Source organism: Leptidea sinapis, chromosome 36, assembly GCF_905404315.1.
Source record: "Leptidea sinapis chromosome 36, ilLepSina1.1, whole genome shotgun sequence".
NCBI classification, from domain to species: domain Eukaryota; kingdom Metazoa; phylum Arthropoda; class Insecta; order Lepidoptera; family Pieridae; genus Leptidea; species Leptidea sinapis.
This window is the reverse complement of record NC_066300.1, coordinates 8,590,152-8,609,299: the sequence shown is the minus strand read 5'-3', so window position 1 is coordinate 8,609,299 and position 19,148 is coordinate 8,590,152. Positions and strand designations below refer to the sequence as shown.

Genomic DNA, 19,148 nt, shown 5'->3' with positions numbered 1-19,148 from the left:
GAGCAATTAGGGTCACGCCGTAGCAAACAATATATTAGACTGAGAAAAGGAGACTATTCTCTGTCTACGCATTAGGGCTGTTAAGTCATCTAGTCTATGGTCTATGCCTTATGGATCTCAGAGAACCTCATATCGGAGCAATAATTTAAAGCCTGGAGAGCGCGCATTTAATTGAACATTTTCTAAGTAGTGTTAATCCTTCATCCAATACACCTAGTAGTGCGATAGAAAGAGACCACATGCTGCAATCGACTTCAATTCAAATTTATGTGTAGCCGTTTTATATTCCAGTAAGGTAGTGCATTCGCACGCAAAATAGGCTTATATGACGTCGAGTTGCGGAAACCGCCCGTGTGAAGAAGAAGAAGAAGAGGGTAGTGCATGCCAATACAATATCAACAAAATATCGTTAAATAAGAGTATGAATCTAATAAATAAAGAAACATGCTGTTGGGTTAAATAAATGTAGCTCTTGATCCGGGAGACCTGAGACTGTCTTCATTCAAAATTTATATAAACCTGCCGATCATTATGATATTATAGGACATTGTTTGTCCTTACTTACTTGTTTGGCATACTATTTCATTTTGAATATTAATATTGAATGTATGGAACGTAGGGAAAATCTCTTTATTTGCGAGTGTAACAAAAATGCAATGAATACAATTTAATTTTTAACACGAAATTTAAATCATAAAAATTTATTTATACGCTTATTTAAGTATTGTTATTATTTAAAGGTTGTCCCAATAAGAGTGCCCGATTTAATTTTAAGAAAAAACACAGTTTTTTTTGAACGAGATGTGATATTTTTATTGCTTTATAAAGTACACATGTTCTGTTAAGTATGGAATAGAATATCCTGCATGTGGCACGGCTCTGGCGGCAGACCCGTGCTCTTTTCATGAAATTTTCGATGACTTTTTCACAAAGTGGCGGCTCTATCTCACCGATGACACGTTGGATCTCGACCTTTAGCTAGGGAATTGTTCGTGGCCTAATTGCATAGACCTGAGATTTAACAAAACCGATTTTGTTGACATCGGGATTTTGGGAGATTATTCAGTCCAATAAATGAATTGTTTCATGGGCGTTGCGGCAGGTCGCGCCATCCTGTTGGAACCACATGTCGTCCAGGTCCAGTCCTTCCAATTGGGGCCACAAAAACTCTGTTATCATGGTGCGGTAACGCAAACCGTTGACAGTTGTAGCATTTCCAGCCTCATTTTCTAAGAAGTACGGCCCAATCACGCTGCCTGCGAAGAATCCGCATCAAACAGTGGCTCGCTGGGGATGTATTTGTTTCTCCTGGATCACGTGCGGATTTTGTAATCCACAAATTCGAATCCGATCAAATGAAAGTGCGCCTCATCGGTGGAAATGATTTTTTTCGAAAAATCGGCATCCAGTTCATTTTATCGGCGCTGTGCATGGTCTGCTGGTTTTTCGGCGACACTCTAGTTTACAGCAACGATGTTTTCGAGAGACCGACCGGTATGCCGACGCACAGGAGACTAGCCATCCATATCGACCCAGTTTTCTCAAATTTATTGATCACTCTTCGAATTGTTGACACATTTGGTGCACTTTCACAACCAAAACTTACGCGAAGTTTGCGAGCGGTTTCAGCGTAGCTTTCCCCATTTTTGTAATGGGTTTTCACAACGATAACGCGTTGTTCTTTTAAGTTACGCTCAGCTTGACAGCTGTCAAGTTTCATAGTTGCCACTTGCACAGTAAAAAAATTGCGCCAAATTTAAATCAGGCACTCTTTTTGGATTGTAGTATGTTATTTGAGATTTTACATTTAAATTATGTACAGTTTTTAATAATCAATGAAAACTAATCTTTAAAACTTAAGCCTCTATCTCTTCTCAAAGAAAAATTTAAAGAAATCAATATTATGACTTTTCATTGTCAGTACATTTATGAAAATTTGAGGTAAATGTATACACTTCTATAATAAAGTCCCAGCCACTGTTCAGGCATTATCTATAAATAAATTTAAAGGTTTTATAAAAAAATGGCTTTGTCGTAAATCCTATTACTCCATTGCTGAATATCTAAATGATCGGACAGCCTGGAGCTAGATTGTGATTATTTTATAGCGATAGAAATGACTACAATATTGTATATTATTATTGAAAAGAGCGCAAAAAAATGCTGGGAGAGTTTCTTGCGCTGCTTCGTCTCTCTCAGAGCGCCATTTGTTTCCGAAGCGGTAGTAGTTATCAGAAATAACATCAAAAAGAATAATAAAGGAATCAATTTTGAGAAAATAAATGCCTTTGATGCCTTTTTATGCCTTTTAGAGATACACCCGCAGAAAAAATACGCGTTGCCTTCCGGGAGTGCCGGCAGAAGTGAAAGCTTGAACATTAACGTTGTGCATTTTTTAATATTTTGGCATTCTAAAACCATTGTTAGGGAATAATTTTGCAATTGCTTTGTTTATCAGAATATAGGTACTAGCAATTATGTGGTTAAATAGAATATTACGTACACAAAAAATGACAATTTATATTACATAAAAATGTAACGATTCAGAACAATGACAATTAGTTAACATTAAAAAAAGTGTGTGTGTGTACTTATGTATGCACGCAAGAAGTTATACCTCTTTGGCGTAACAAAGCAAAAATCCTTAAAATTATTTTTTCCTCCTGCTAACCTACTTTTGTAGAAAGAATAATATTGTAAAAGTCATGCAATGATGGCTTTGACAATTAATTATTTAATAACGAATACGGCTGTATGGGCTTGAAACCTTTGACTGTCCTGTGTTTTAATAGACGAAGAATCCAATAAAAAATAACGAATGACGCAAACGTCAGAAAATTTTGGGAACGAACTACAACCTGTTCTGTGAACCTGTTACTTTTGTGTTACAGTGATGAGCGCATCTTAAAATTTCATTCTCATCATTTTTCCATAAAGAAGTATAACTTCTAAAAGTTTATCTCTTAGAAAAATCAACTTTAATACATAATTTCAGAATACCAGCGAACAACAACTACGGGTCAGCACTTGTATAATAATTATATGATGTATGATGTACATTGTGCATGAACCTCTAAACTGCATAATATGAAGTCCTGGTACTGCGGTACAGTATGTTGCTAGGATGACAAATGATGTTATTATATTTTTTAGATTAATAGAACTTTAATTTAGATATTATAAGCTTAGATAATTTATACGTCTGGATAAAGCCTCTTGCTGTTAGAGAACGCTTAAAAACAGGCCAGGTTAATTACCTTCATAAGTGTGCATGGCAGCTACGTATTACACTCGTTAAACGTCGAATAATATTAACGTATAATGATATATTGGATAAAATATAAAATGTAATTTAAGATAGAGAAGCTAAGCTGTTTGCTCTGAATTATTATCAGCTGTAAAACCGATTTCATTAATATCGAAATATCTCAAACTACGAACCAGCTGTTTTTTTTCTCTAATATCCGGCGTTTGATCTACCATTACTACAATGACATCCGTTTTACTTATTTGAATGTTAATTGTAAAGTCAGACGTTATTCATCTTGTAGAAGTCATCGTTGTAGAAAATAAAAGATTATACGCATGTGCTTTTGTAACACTTCTCTCCCACAAATCTTAGGAAAGTTAAAGACGACAAGCACGCGTAACGCACGCTAACGCACCACGAAGCCACCATGAGCATTGCCATAATCCTATATATTATTATGCTCTTTGCCATAATCCTTTGCGTAGGTACCGAGTTAATTGTGGTTTCTAATTTCTATACTCAATCTATGGTTCGAAAATTGTCGATTTTATTTTTTATTTTTTAATGGCAGGGGTAACGAATCTATAGGCGAAAAGACAAAAACGTATTGTCATTAGAAAAAAAAAATATTATCCCCATTTTCATTTACAATTCTCCGGGAGAAAAAAAAATTGTCATAATATGATTATAATTACAACAACACTCCTTGTTCTTTGCTCTGTAGCCTATGGACTTGAATCTCGTGCCACTAAATAAGTAAAAAAAATCTGTGCTCTGTACTCTGTAGTCTGTAGTTGGCTAGTTGCTGCAAGTTTGCGCATGCGCCGAATGGCGATATATCGTGAAATTATCTCTAAACCAATATTTTTACTATGAAATTTTTTCAGTAGATGGTATTTATTTGGTATTAATTTTTTCGTAGGATCAATTATATTTTTAAATATATATTCTTTCGTTCAATTTAAAACTACTAGTGATTTCTGTGTACCATTGGTGGCCATTACAAAACCTAAACTTTTTATCAGGACAAATGTCCAATTTTGATGTTTCGGCGACGTTGTGAAGCTAATCAAAATTGAGTACGGTGTATTTATTTTTTAATTCAATATATTTACGAACATATTGACTTACAAAACAGTGAGCTATATTATTGATTTCACGATACTTATTACTTATAATAAAGATTAATTTGGGTTGAATTGCAGAATAATAAAGGTGTTGTCAAAAGCCAGGTTTTTCCGTTTTCAATTTCTTCTGACAAAGACAAATTTATTAGAACAAATGTTTAATGAGATCACTATTATATCATTTTAGGGAACGTGGTTGAGAGCACGGTTATTCTTCAGTGAACATTTCTTATTAGGTATCCCGATTATCTTTTGCATCTGCACATCCTCCAGTTTTAATCCGCCTTCAGTAATAATATTTGTTTGATAGATCGATCATTGTAAATTGTTTCGATATTGCAGTCGTTTCGCGAGTCGCCGAAACATCTTTACAGATGCAGTGATTCGAAAATGATTTTGAGATAAATTCTACAGTGTAGTGTATAAAGTGTTAAAAGAACGAAAAAAATAGTAATTAATAAAAAAAGTCGTGTGTGGATTGGTGCAGTGTGTGATGGAGAGATTGCAGTGTGGTGGTTGTTGACATGGACTGCAGCACAGTGAAGCCCCTGCTGATAGCGGGCTCCAAGTCATCTGACGTGTCCGCCTTAAACACACAGAATCACTAATATTATGAATAAGCGTGAAGGCAATAAGGATAAGGAACGTCAGAGTGACGATAAAAGAACTTCCACGTAAGTGACTTGTTCGGGAGTAGTTTGAAGTTTCACTTTATATTGGAGCAGTTAGTCTTTTTATTCTTTAGATAGTAATTAGAAATGTATCGCTAGCTACCATCAAAATTGCTTAATTATCATAAATGCTTCATAAAGACAACATATTTTTTGTATAGTGTGTAAGGGTTTATTAATTATTCATTGTAACTTGTGCTAAATTAAAAATGTTAGACTTTTATGATCTGTACTTTTTTATAAATATTATAAAATACCCTTGAACATTTAAAATAGGTATATATCACAATATTATGTAAGGCTCAACAATTTATATATTAAAAGATAGACAAATTATACAGTATATTTATAATATAATGCCTACACATACCATGATATAATAATCCACATCCTTCAAGGTGTCTAATTAAATTAATACCCTCAGAACAAATTGTTTTAAAACTATTATAAATATAATCTTCCTGAAACAGGAGATTCCTCTGAGATAATTTTCTAAAGGCTCGAGTTTCATATAAAAATAGTAGCCTAATTTCCTGGGTCATCACTCCTCCATATCAACATAATATAAACAATAAACATAAAGAAACTCTAAAGAATAATGTAATATGATTTTAAATATATTTTATGTCTAGCAACTCTGATTGATTCAACCAATAAAGTGAAACCAATGAATCACACATTGAGTAAACATCTTGCATTATATCTTGCTGTACTCGAGATAAAGCTTGTCATTGAAAACATTGATTTCTTGTCAATATTTTGTCACAAACATAAACATATTATCTGAGTATATATTTTACTATACTATTACTTTATTTATAATATTAATTACCATGAAAACACTCTTGATTGGAAGTGGTGAAGCAAATATGAAGTATTTCAGTGAATCTGGATGGCCATGTCATATGGTTCAAATTGCTAAGTGTCTAAAAATTGTGTAACTGTGTCCAAAATATATAAAAAATGTACCCATATAAGAGTGTTGACAAGTTATTTAAAACTTGTAATGCATAGGAAATTGTAAGTATACTTGTTGTAATGCATAGGAAATTGTAAGTTTAAATATCACCACTTAAAATTCTGTATGGCCATCAGACTTCTGATGTAAACAATAAATACATTAAAATTGTTATTTTTTGCAATTTAAGTTAAGATTCTATTCATAACAAATATACCAAGATCAATAACTTGGGTACATAATTTCTCTTGCATATGTTTTGATCCATAAATAGAAATAGCTTATCTTATGAGTTGGTAGAGGAACGTTTATATTAATTCATACAAAACTTTAATTGAAACCTGGCTTATAAAGTGATATACACAAATAGTATATTTGGTTCAATAATTTAATACCTTGTGTAGTATATAATTGTGGTTTAAGCAGTTTGTAGTTTATTGAATGCAATGCAAACTTTCACTTTTAGACTCAATGCCAATAATGGTTGGTATGATTCACTGCAGACGGTGCAGCTTGAAACACTCCAATTTATATTGCTATGTTCATTTAGGAAAGAAATATTATTCAAATTAGGTATATTTTTATAAAGACAACCAATTTCTTTAAATTCAGATGTCACATTTCCAAGAGAGCCTTTGCAAACTGAATATCTCCTTTGGTTTAAAAAAGGTATTATTTTGCAATCTTTTTGTGCCATTTAAACTAGAATGGATGTAAAAATAATAATATTTTCTAATAATATTATTTAATATTTTATAATATTGACATCAAATTATAAAATGAAATTTCATTTGATTAGGTAAAGTTATTTTCAAATTTTAATGAACAAAATGTATTTTATTTGTAACGAATAAGTTAAATAAATAAAAGAAGATAAACCACCAAAGACCACAAATTATTAGTTTTGGGATCAAAATGATAGCAATTAATTACCTACATATTGAGTTATCCTGACCACTTTTGAAGAGTAGGCACCAAATTAATGAAATAAAACATGTATGTTAAAAACATTAACTTTAAAATTTGGCTTTAATAGAAGATCGTCAAAGACACAGGACATTATGATAATAGATTTTTTATTATTACACCTTTATTGTTGCTATTTACAATAAATAGTATAAATATTTCTTTCTAAAATATATAAATTATAATTATAAATAATGAAAATATACAATTTCAATTTAAAATTTAGTCTAATTTTTCATATTATCTCTTACACATAGGTTGTAAGCCTTTTTTCCCCTGCTCTTTTCCTGTATTTCAGTGAGACTCCTGTCATGCATAGTTCCACCTCTCTTTAGCATGTTTTTAGTTTTAAATAATGTTTTTTAGTCAAGAAAGCAGGTTTGGCAGCCATAGGTTGACATTTTACATAGTTTAGGCAGTTAGTAAGGTATGGTTTGTAGAAAATTTTGCTTATAAATATTTCCTTGAGGGACATCTATCTAGTATCTTGTCAGGCATTGGAAACTTCTCTTCAAGCTTCACAATACAGCTTCTCAATTTCAAGATTGGTTTGATCTTTAAAGGATATAATTTGGCTTAAGTATGTATATTCTTTGACATATTTGTATTTCTTCCTTATCTTATCTACTTTGATGGCTATCTCTTCCCTGTTCGACATTACTAATAATTTTTGTATTATTCATAGAGAAGTCTGATTGCCCTACTTTTCTCAGCCAAATCTTGTAACATAGTTTGGAGGATATTGGTATTGTCTGATAGCAGAACTATATCATCTATAGTGGTTCAATTTATAACCATTTACTCCCACTTTAAAAATCTTAAAATGCTTTCCTGTGTTGCTGAGAAAAGTTTTGGAGACAAAGGATCTCCCTATTTTACCTCTCTAGCAATTAGGAATTCCTCTTCTATTGTGTCTGGTTCAATTTGTGCTGTACTATTTGCATATATGTTTCTTTTTATTCACATATGTTTTATTGGAACTCTTTGTTGATATAAGCTTCCAAGAGAGTATTATGTTTTATCAAGTCTAATGCTTTACTGTAGCCTATGCATAAAGCAAATGATCCTGCTCTGAATCGGCATAATAGGTATAATAATACAATAATTATCAGTAATAAAATGTACATGCAGACTTTTATCATTACTGACAATCATTTTAAAGAATAAAAGGAAGCAGATGTGTTCTATGTGTGACATAACAGAAAAAGGGACCCGGTGTGATCATTATTTCTTTAATCAGTCTTGTCCAGGCGGAAAAGTATTGTGTGACATTTGAATATTTCCTGCTGATTGTATCTAATCACATAAGTGATTCTAGCACCCTGGTATATTAATGCAAAAGCCACAAACATAACCATGTTATTTTTAATAATTTTAAACAGGCTATAATATCATCAATGAATGAAGAGATTGCAAAATAATATTACATTAATATTAGAATAAATTAATTTTAATAAAGAAACCTACCTTAAACATAAATAATCATGACAATAAACAATTCTGTACAGGATCTATTGCGGTAACTGTAAGTTATTATGAAATAGAGTGAGTCATTCTTTTTAGAACATAAATCCTTGATAGCCTTGAACTTGTTAAGGTTAATGAACTATTGACATTTAATTTGATAGTATCAATCAAATAATTCATGCTTTGAGATACATAAAAGCTTAGAATAGGTAGAAGTATTAATTTGATGCTACAGAATCTAATATTAACATCATTGTACCTTTTCTTTAAACAATACATATTTCAATATATATAATGTACATATATTTCAACCCAAGTCCACCAATGTGTACACTGTTCCAACCAATGTCAAATTTCTAAACTTTTCAAGAATTTTAATTTTATTCGTTAAATTTTCTATTTGATCCCTCAGCAGTAGTCATTAGGTTCCTGTTTCAATAACTTAATGTTATTTAGTGATGCTTAGTGAACTATGTAATATGTTGAATTTACTATTCTATGACAAAGTGTGTGCCATCAAAACTAGACACGATGTGATAATTGAATTGTTATAAGATGTTCTTACTCAATGTACTCAAAACCATAGTTGTTCAAGTGAATAAGTGAGCTGAACACAAATGTGTCGCGTTGTGAACTCTATTAGATAGCATATAGTAGTTGTTATGGTTGGAGGTGGACGTCTCATGGCCTATGGGTATGGGATTTATTTTAGAACTTTTATTTGCATATATCATATTTTTATGTATTTTTATTTCATTTCTATCACAATTATCATAGAATTTTATCAAACTAGTTTCAGATCTATAAAAGCAATTTCTTCCATAGGCACCAACTGCAAAGGTACCACTACTAATATCACTTTTAAATCTTGTACTATAGCATTTTTTTTCAATAGAATTAGTGTTTCCCTTATAATGTTCAGTTCAATCCATTCATATATTTTATGTGTGCTCCCGAGATTATTACAAGCGATTAATTTTAAAAACATGTGTGTTTTAGGAAGTAATAAGTGACTATATGATTCTGTCAGTAGCAAATAGATATAGCATTACACAGAAAAAACCATGAACACTTATAACAACACTCTCATCATGGTGCCCGCACTTCGTCCACCAAATATAACTATAGACACCTTCACAGACAACTAGTATGTGGTCTAGTTTGCAACATAAACTACTGATAACATAATAATTTAAGGTGTGGTCATTGGCGTTTTTTAATGTGTTGTTTTTTATGAAAATAAGGTCTGAGATGAGCAGGACGTTGAGCTGATGGTAATTGATACACCCTACCCTTTATAATGCAGTGCCGCTCAGGATTCTTGAAAAACCCAAAACTTCTGTGTGGCACTACAATTGTGCCCATCACCTTGGGACATAAGATGTTAAGTCTCATTTGCCCAGTAATTTCACTAGCACTATGTATAATATATATGTCCTTAAACAGTATGAGTGTAAATGTTATATATATATGTGATCTGAATTAACATAGAGCTATAAATACTGGCTATCCAATAAAATTGTGTGAAGTAAATGTCCGGACATGATGCCATAGGGATATTCTACCTCTAGGGATTATGTATGTTCCGCGATTTTTAGGGTTCCTTACCTCAAAAAGAAAAATGTAACTTTTGACCACCTTGTTATCTGTTGTCTCCGGATTGTGTGTATTTTTGTAATTAAATCATCGAACAACAGGGTCAGAGAATGGTAGTCAAAATTTTGAATTGAGTGATTAACTTTGTGGTATCTTATGAAAGGGCTTCATTGGCACTTAAAGCTTAAGAAGATTTTTATGATTTGTAGTTTTCGCTTTTTGACGAAAAATAAAAAAAAACCCTTTTTCGTAAGTACCATAGGTAGGTAGGTACCTACTACTTAATATAATAATATGTATGGAACCCTTATTGGGTGAGTTTATAGTTTTCGTCTTGAAGTTGAGTAGTATAGTAGTGTACATATAAGTAACAATAATAAGAATCTCTTGTGAGTCAAGATTTAATTAAATTTTATCACTAATCGCGGAACATACATGCGGTGATTCAGGTAGAACTAGAAATGTTCTACCTCTGGAAAAAAAAAGTCAAGGCATCCCCTTGACTTTTTTTTAGACACACATTATTTGGGTCCCAAAATTAAACGTCAAGCCGAAACGGGACGATAAGATAGATGGTATACATCATCAGAAAAATCAGAAAAAAAATCCATCCCATGTTCTTTAGAAATTATGGTCACTAACCAAAAAAAGCAGATTTCCTGCATTTTGAAATTTTTATTAGTAATTGTGGTTAATATAGCTTATTTTTGTCCATTTGAAACATGTCTCCATAACCCTAAATAACATTTATTTACTTATCTTTAATCACAATAAAAAATTGCCAAAAATTTTCTTACAAATAACACATTGAATTCAACATTTTCAAAAAATCTCTCGACTATGACAGAGCCTCCTGAAAAAAAATGTACTAGAGTGCCATCAAAAGTTGGTGCCATTAATCAGGATTCCAAAATTAAGGATTAAAAAGTACTTCTTGGGTTAATACTAAAATATATGGGTAAAATATAAAAGAACTTGAAGTAATCCGATTTTATACAAATCCAGTTGATTTGGCTACAATGTTTTTGATTTGCACAAACTCTTTGCTGTTACGGCAGAATGATAATGGTGATTATGAGAGATGAATTGCGTTGACAGTGGAGGGCGTCATTATCTATCTCGTTCATTTCACTTTTGGAGAGCCGATTGCCGCATAAAGTAATTGGCGCAGGTTGATCTCAAGTGCCTCACGAGGATGAATTACTGCAAGAGGTCGTAAGAGGACCCAAATATTTCAGTTCGTGGAACTGAAGTAAGAACGGGAATACCCAGAAGCACAGCACATTGTTTTTTTACAACCCAAGAAGTACCATCCGATCACGTTCAACGCGTGCAGAGGCGTCTCCCTCGAGATTCTCCTGAAAAAATTGAATTTAGTAGAACAATGTTATACAGACACAGGAAACATCCACAATTCTTACAAAAAATTCTTTGGTCAGACGAATCCACATTTGAAAAACATGGATACTTAAATTTGTACAATTTTAATGAGTGGCATGTGGAAAATCCACATTTAATGCGAGAAGACAAATCGCAGTATCGCTTCAAAAATTTTTTTAAAACAATATATATAAAGCAATATAAGATTTTATCATTGGGACAATAGTTGGACGATTGCTTAAAGACTTTAACACTCTATTACCCAAATACCTCCTGTAAAAGACGCAGATGGAAATTGGGCAGCGAACAATGAGCAAAAGGGTCAAATATTTGCCGATCACCTTGAACAGATCTTTCGCCTAAATGAGTGTTATCCTATCGAGATGTTTACATATTGTAATTTCCAAACAGTGGACGATTTTATTAAGCACTTTTCACCTAAGGAAGCTTTTTAAGAAGTTGCTACTTGAACAGCTAAAGCCTTTGATAGAGATTAAGTATATATCTGATTCTAGAGCACCAGTTGGGTTTCTGTGAAAAACATTCGACCTTAGTTGATCTAAGTGCAAGTAGAATTTCCAATATTATAGAAAAAGCCTTAGAAAACAAAGTCTGCTCCACAATATTTCTGGATGTGGCGCAGGCTTTGAATAAAGTTTGGCATGAAGGTCTAATTAACAAGTTAAGAATGGCTTTACCAAAATTATTTGCAGATATTCTAGAATCTTAAATTACCAATAGATATTTTAGGATTCGACAAGAGGATATCTGTTCAGACAAATTAACGAGAAAAGCTGGAGTGCCTCAGGGAAGTGTATTATGTCCTGTACCTACTATACACAAATAAAATTCCTGAAATAGAAAATAACGCTGATGCGACATTTGCTTCAGTTCAAATAGCGGTAAACACAGTAGTTAAGTGGACTAAAAAATGGAGAATTAAACTTAATGAAAGTAAAACTGTTCATGTAAACTTTATTAATAAGTGCCAGTTTACATTAGTAAGAAAAGAGTACCATATGAAAATACAGCTAAATATCTGGGCATGACTCTTGACGCAAAGCTCCGCTGGAAGGCTCACGTCAAAAATAAAATGTTGAATTTATTGTCCAGCAGAAAGTGCTATTCTTAGAAAATTTGGGACAAATGTGTTATTATTTTTTATTGCGATCTAAGATATGTTATCTAGGGTTATGACGACATGTTTCAAATGGACAACAATAACCAACATTAACCACAATCACCAATGCATGTAAAAAACGGGTTAAAAAATGCAGGATATCTGGATTTTTTTCTCATTATGTTTCCTGTCTATCCTATCGTCCCGTTTCGGCTTGCCGTTGAATTTTGGGACACCTGTATGTATAGCACTTGCATGTAAGTGGAACAAAGATATTTAAATTTCAGACCACATTACATAGTTACTTATGCATAGAAAAACCTGAGCTTGGCATTTGAAATTCGCATTTCGAAATTGATTTTGTTTAGATTGTCTTTCACATATTATTGGGTATCCGACAGGAACGTGCGACGGCAACGGCTGCCGCAAGCAAATTGGCCAATTGTCCGTTGAGGAAGGGGCTACCGGAGAATTTGCCTAATTTGATAATCTTAGCATAAAATAATTTCTAAGAGGTGGATTAAGCTCAAAACTTTGATCATGGATATGTCAGTAACTATGGGATACCGGGGTGTATAGCCTCCATCCTCTTATTCATATTAATATGCAAATTTCAAATGCACCCTCAAAATCTTGAGTGAGGATACTTTTCTAGTCAAGTTAATTTTTATTGTGAATTATTGTACCTAATTGCAAATAATGTATAGAGATGAAATTTATCTATATTAGCCATTATTGATTATGTGATAACTGGCCTTTAGATCTCTTAACAAATCAAGATCACTTAACATCAGGTATATATATGTATTATTAATAGTCTGGTGACTGCATAAAAATAAATTATGTTGTCAATAGTACACCGCGGCCGCATGCTACGTCTGTGAAGTGGGTCAGTGTCTTTTTTTAATGAAAATAAGGGGCGAGACGAGCAGGACGTTCAGCTGATGGTATTTGATACGCTCTATCTATTAAAATGCAGTGCCGCTCAGGATTCTTGAAAAGCCCAAAAATTCTAAGCGGCACTACAACTGCGCTTGTCACCTTGAGACATAAGATGCTAAGTCTCATTTGCCCAGTAATATCACTAGCTACTTCGTCCTTCAGACCGAAGCACAGTAACTGCTTGACGGCAGAAATAGGCGCCGTTGTGGTACCCATAATCTAGCCGGCTTCCTATGCAAAGGAGCCTCCCAGTGTTGAGAGTGGTGATGGTGATGGTAACACGTTGCAGCGCCACCGGAGCGGCGGGCGGCCGTGCAGGCGGCAGCAACGCGATGCACACCTCGCGGCACTCGGTCACCTCCTCGTCGGGCGTGCTGATGGTCGGCCCGAACTTCCGGGTCGGCAAGAAGATCGGATGCGGCAACTTCGGGGAACTCAGGCTCGGTAAGCTAAATCACTACCTCTCTACCATGGCGTGCATATCATATAGGCAAGTAGGCAGTGCCTACCTCGTTATGAACCTAAATACTACCTACGATAGATAGTCTACAGATTGCATATACGAAGCAATCAGCGTTTTATACAACTTATTTCATACTGTCGGAATGCATACATATACAGTGTCTACCTTCCGAGAAAACTAATGCACGTCCCTGCTCTCTACATTTTCTCATGAAATACGACGAGAAGCGATCACCGCTGTGCGAAACACTTCTATAATATCAGACTTATCACAGAAGTATTGCCAGTGCTTAAAGTACCCACAGTTCTTCAGAATGACAAATAACCCAATGTTTTGCTTTTACACAAATAAAATTTGAACGATGCAGGACTCGAACCCACGACCTCTCGCGTTCCTTGCGAGTGCTCTTCCAACTGAGCTAACCATTCGAGTGACGTATCGTCATAAAATCTTGTATGCTTGCTTCAACTCTCAGGTTGTGGCATCGTCTACAATTCTACAGGATCTACTTATAGTTGATAACCTGCTCAACCCCAATATTTGTATATTAGGAAATTGACTTGAGATGCCGCTCTTGCAAATCTAAGCAAATTGTTTAGATTTTACTTTTAAACATTGTATCTATTCATTGTCTGAATAAATTCTATTATTTTACTTCATTTTTATTAGGAAAACAACCAGTGTAAACATGTGCATAATATAAATAGGTTTAAAAAAATACACCTATTTACTTTAATAGTTTTCGCATAATATAAGGTTATGTTTGCTATGATTTGTTTAATGTTTTTATAATCATGTTGTCAGTTAGTAATCAGTTATGATGGCCAATACAAACAACATAGCCTGCATAGGGAACACCATTTACACTAAACACAACAGACTCGTTGGCTGTTGCTGAAACTTTGCCAAGTTTTGTGTCCATTTACGTTTAATCGACGCCTCCCTATATTCATTTTAAATAAAAACTGGCAGTTTAATTGTTGACTTCCTAAATAATTATTATCAAAGTAGTCATCTGTGGTCAACGACTCGTCTTTGGCTTTGTGAAGTAGCGGCCGTTTTCAATAGAAATTCGGTAGACAAATCTATCCTTTTACGCTTACTTACATTTCAAAAACCTATTGACAGATAGCATTGGACTATAGCTGTATTGCACATAACTATGGATAGATATGATCTTGTCATTAGACGGTGACAGCGATGTATCCGTAAGTTAACCTAAGGATAGAAAGATTCTTGAAAACGGGCGTTAATCATTCAACGTGGACCGTGTAGAATGTAGGTAGGTACTTCATAGGTGTCATTTTTACCTAACATACTTAAACTTTATCACAATGTCATTAATGTAATATAATCTTATATCTTAAACTAGTGATTCTTGTATATTAATATATATATATATATAGATTATACTAGCTGACCCAGCAAACGTTGTATAGCCGATATTAAAATCGCGATACAAAAGTAACTGTTGATCGTAGATGGGTGAAAATCTGAAGTTGTATGTATTTTTTAATGCCACATTATAAAAAAATAAAAACAAAAAATTTCGTCGAAAAAAAAAAAACAAAAATAAGGGTGAACAACCCTTATTACTTAAGGGTATGAAAAATAGATGTTGGCCGATTCTCAGACCTACTCAATATGCTCACAAAATTTCATGAGAATCGGTCAAGCCGTTTCGGAGGAGTACGGGAACGAACATTGTGACACGAGAATTTTATATATAAGATAATCTGAATCTCGGAAACGGCTCCAACGATTTTAATGAAATTTAGTATACAGGTAGTTTCGGGGGCGAGAAATCGATCTAGCTAGGTTTCAATTATAAAAAATGTAGTTTTATCCGTGTTTTAATTGAGAAACTGCTACAATAACATTAGAATATAAAGGTAAATTTCGCAACTATATACAAGACTATAATAGCTCAGATTGGATCATTTGGTGATCCGGAACGCAGAAGACCCCGGTTCGAATCCAGATGTCCTATTAGTTATTTTTATTCGAGTTTTGTACCTTCCTAAAAATCCGAGCAAGGCTCGGTCGTCCAGGTTTATACTATATTTAATTATATTATTAAATGTTATATTTAAATATTTAATAGACAAACACGCGTGATCTACAACGTGATTGTTTCATAATAATCGAAAAGTCTTTGAAGTTAAAGTCATACCCAGGTAACACTGAAAATGTTTAGAAAATGAAAAACGGCTTAATGTAGAAATTACTTTTATTGTTTTTCGAGGTAATCTCTGTTCCTCTCTACACATCGTGACATTCAATGGAACCACTGAGAAAAGCAGTGGGCCCATTCTTCCCTAGGGGTCTCTTGTATGGCATTTTTGTACGCTTTCACCGCATCTTAGTGCTCGTAAAGCGAATACCTCGAATTTTATCTTTAGTTCTTGGGAATAAATAAAAGTCGCAGGGCGCCAGGTCAGGACTGTATGGCGGATGACTCAATATCTCGACACCTGCCGTAGTCAAATATTCAACAGTCCGTTTTGCGGAGTGCGCTGAAGCATTGTCGTGGTGAAGGAGGATCCTGCTTCGAGGACACAGTTGTCGAATTTTTTTCCAAGACCACAGGTAAACAGCGACATCGACTGACATACCAGTCTGCAGTAACTGTCCTTCCATCTTCTAGCACAACTGTCGCGAAATGACCTTTAAAACCAAAGAATGGGGCAATCACCTTTTTACTTGACTTCTTCCTTTCTTTACCTTAGTTGACCGATCCTCGAAAGGAGACACCCACTGAGCTGATTGTCTTTTGGTTTCGGGTTCGTAGCAATATATCCAGCTTTTATCACCTGTGACGATGTCAAATACAGCATTTGAGTCACCGCCGTTGAACTTATCTAACATTTGGCAACAGCAGTCCGAGTATGGCGAATCCATCTGGTACAAAGCTTCCTGACGCCTATATGTTCGTGTATTGTTTTTTGATCTTGACTCATACCAATGCCTAGGCTTGCCCGTATCTGCTGATAGGTCACTCTCTTATCTTCCTCCATCATGCGTCGCACAGCACTGATGTTATCTTCAGTAGTCGCTGTTACAGGACGTCCCTCACACGGATCATCATTGAGATTGCTACGTCCACGCTTAAACTCGTTAAACCAATTGTAAATAGTGGCACGAGATGGGGCTTCATTAAGAAATGCTAATCGCATCCTACCATAGCTTTTTTATTGAGTAAGCCCACAACGAAAGTCATAATAAATCATGGAACGATAATTTTCTCGCTTTAGAATCATTTTCACGTGTAACAAGAGTTTTAGATTTGCCGCCAATTCACAAAAACAAATGACAAATGAATGCAATATGTGGTATATTGCATTAATTATTATCATTAGCAATGTTTCTAACTGGCCAGTTCTAAACATTTTCAGTGTTACCCACGTACAATCTATGATCGTCTGTAAATTCCATAAAAATATTGCTCCAGTAAAAGTAACTAACATATCTCCAAATACTTACATAATTCCTATAAGTACGTGGGCTCGGTATGACATGCCGCAAGTCGGCGGCTACTTGAGATCCATTAAGATCTTTCTGGACTTCATCAACCCAGCGGTGTATCGAACAACCGAAAGAGCATTTTACGTTAGTCGCATCCCTTTTAAATACGGCCAAGCCAACGATTTCTTTAGTCTCACTTACCAAACTCCTTATACTTGGTGTCTTCCACTTCCCACTTATCCCGATAACATTTAACACGCAGAGAGATTTGATGTTTCCCGCTAAATATCTATTATGGCTTGCCAATAATTTACTTTGCTTGTAATACATGCTATTATAATAATCAGTTACATTGGTAGCTGTATTATACCGTTAAGTGAACTTATCTGATGACCGTAAAATTTATTGAATTGGCAAAGCGCGTGGTTGTTATTGGTAGTTAATAGCAGTTGTGCCAAATGTTAGGGGACGTAATTGCGGAAACTGTAAACAGGCTGTGGACTTGATGCCATGAGTCGTGCCTGCTGAGAGACACAGACTAATTATTATTGATGACTCACTAACTATTTATTGGACATCTCCTTTTCAATCGAAGCAGTTAAACTGACTATATGGGCTGGCCGGTAATGTTCGGTGCAGTACTGCCACCGCACATTTTTGTGCTGCAAAATATAGGCACACTCATCGACCTTTTATACGCTTTACACGTATGCTATATATATACTTATGATAGCCCTTGTTCGCCAGTTCCATGGCTCTGCGTCTGTCGCCCCCCAGTATCAAATTGAACTATTTGACTGCGTGCAACGCAGGGCTGCTCGAATTGTTGGGACCCAGTGCTCTGTGTACGGCTAGATTACTTGGCGTTGCGTAGAGACGTCGCTACATTGTGCGTCTTCTACCGCATTTATAACGGTTTTTGTGTAGTGTGGTATTTGTTCCAAAGAGCTGTTTGAACTGATTTCTTCCGCCGAGTTCCACCTTCTCACGCATCTGGATGGTGTGGCGTTCCTTCACATTGCGGTTTTCAAGGAACTTTCTTCCACGTACAACCAATCTGTGGAATTAGCTTCCTTATGCGTTGTTTCCAGGACGATACGCCGTGGTACCTGCATAAAAGAGCGTATACTTTTCTAAAGGGCCGGCTACGCTCCTGATTTTCCTCTGGTGTTGCAAAAGAATGTGGGCGACGGTAATCACTTCACATCAGGTGACCCGTGAGCTCGATTGTCCTCCTCTTCCATAGAAAAACGACAACATTCAAACATGTCGATCTAGGCGTAAATGCCGTATTAAGATATTCATCAGGAAAATCGAGAATATACTACTGAACCTAGATGAGATAAATGAGAGGACGTGTATGCGAGTAGAAGCTGTGAGGGTATTATTACGGGACTGCCTGGAGCAAAAGGCGTAATAATATGTATGTATGATGCAAATCGTCATAAACTCGTATTTGTCTACTTTTTTTCATAATCGGTAGGGTTAGGCAAAAGAAATTGAAAACATAGTAGACTTATGCTGTGAATTCAAAAGTACCTTGAACTTTTGTAAAATCAATCTGTAAACACTACAGGCTTAAGACATGACAAATTAGCAATGCACTTCGGAAGACTCGTATGCATACCTACTCTGGATCAAGTTCCTCACGTTTTCATCTGGAATCTCCTCTCAGACGCGTTTTAAAACGTCAGAGAGACATTTGCTGGTCTTCGTGCAATCGATTAGGGATAGTTTGGTCAC

The 19,148-nt window shown here is 34.8% G+C and overlaps 1 protein-coding gene across 14 annotated transcripts in view; it reads left to right on the top strand.

Annotated features, from left to right (window-relative positions):
- The first annotated feature begins 4,042 nt into the window (after positions 1 to 4,042).
- Positions 4,043 to 19,148, top strand: part of LOC126975447 (casein kinase I) — an 85,217-nt gene continuing 70,111 nt past the window's right edge. For 3 of the 14 annotated variants that reach the window (XM_050823352.1, XM_050823349.1, XM_050823345.1), the window contains exons 1-3: positions 4,166 to 4,329; positions 4,720 to 5,051; positions 13,767 to 13,921. In XM_050823352.1, the coding sequence (XP_050679309.1) occupies positions 4,990 to 5,051; positions 13,767 to 13,921 (217 nt within the window). In that variant the 5' untranslated portion in view covers positions 4,166 to 4,329; positions 4,720 to 4,989. Of the gene's footprint in view, positions 4,144 to 4,164; positions 4,330 to 4,719; positions 5,102 to 8,917; positions 9,134 to 13,766; positions 13,922 to 19,148 lie in introns of those variants that run through there. The other 11 variants (XM_050823342.1, XM_050823357.1, XM_050823348.1 and 8 more) reach the window with 8 other exon arrangements.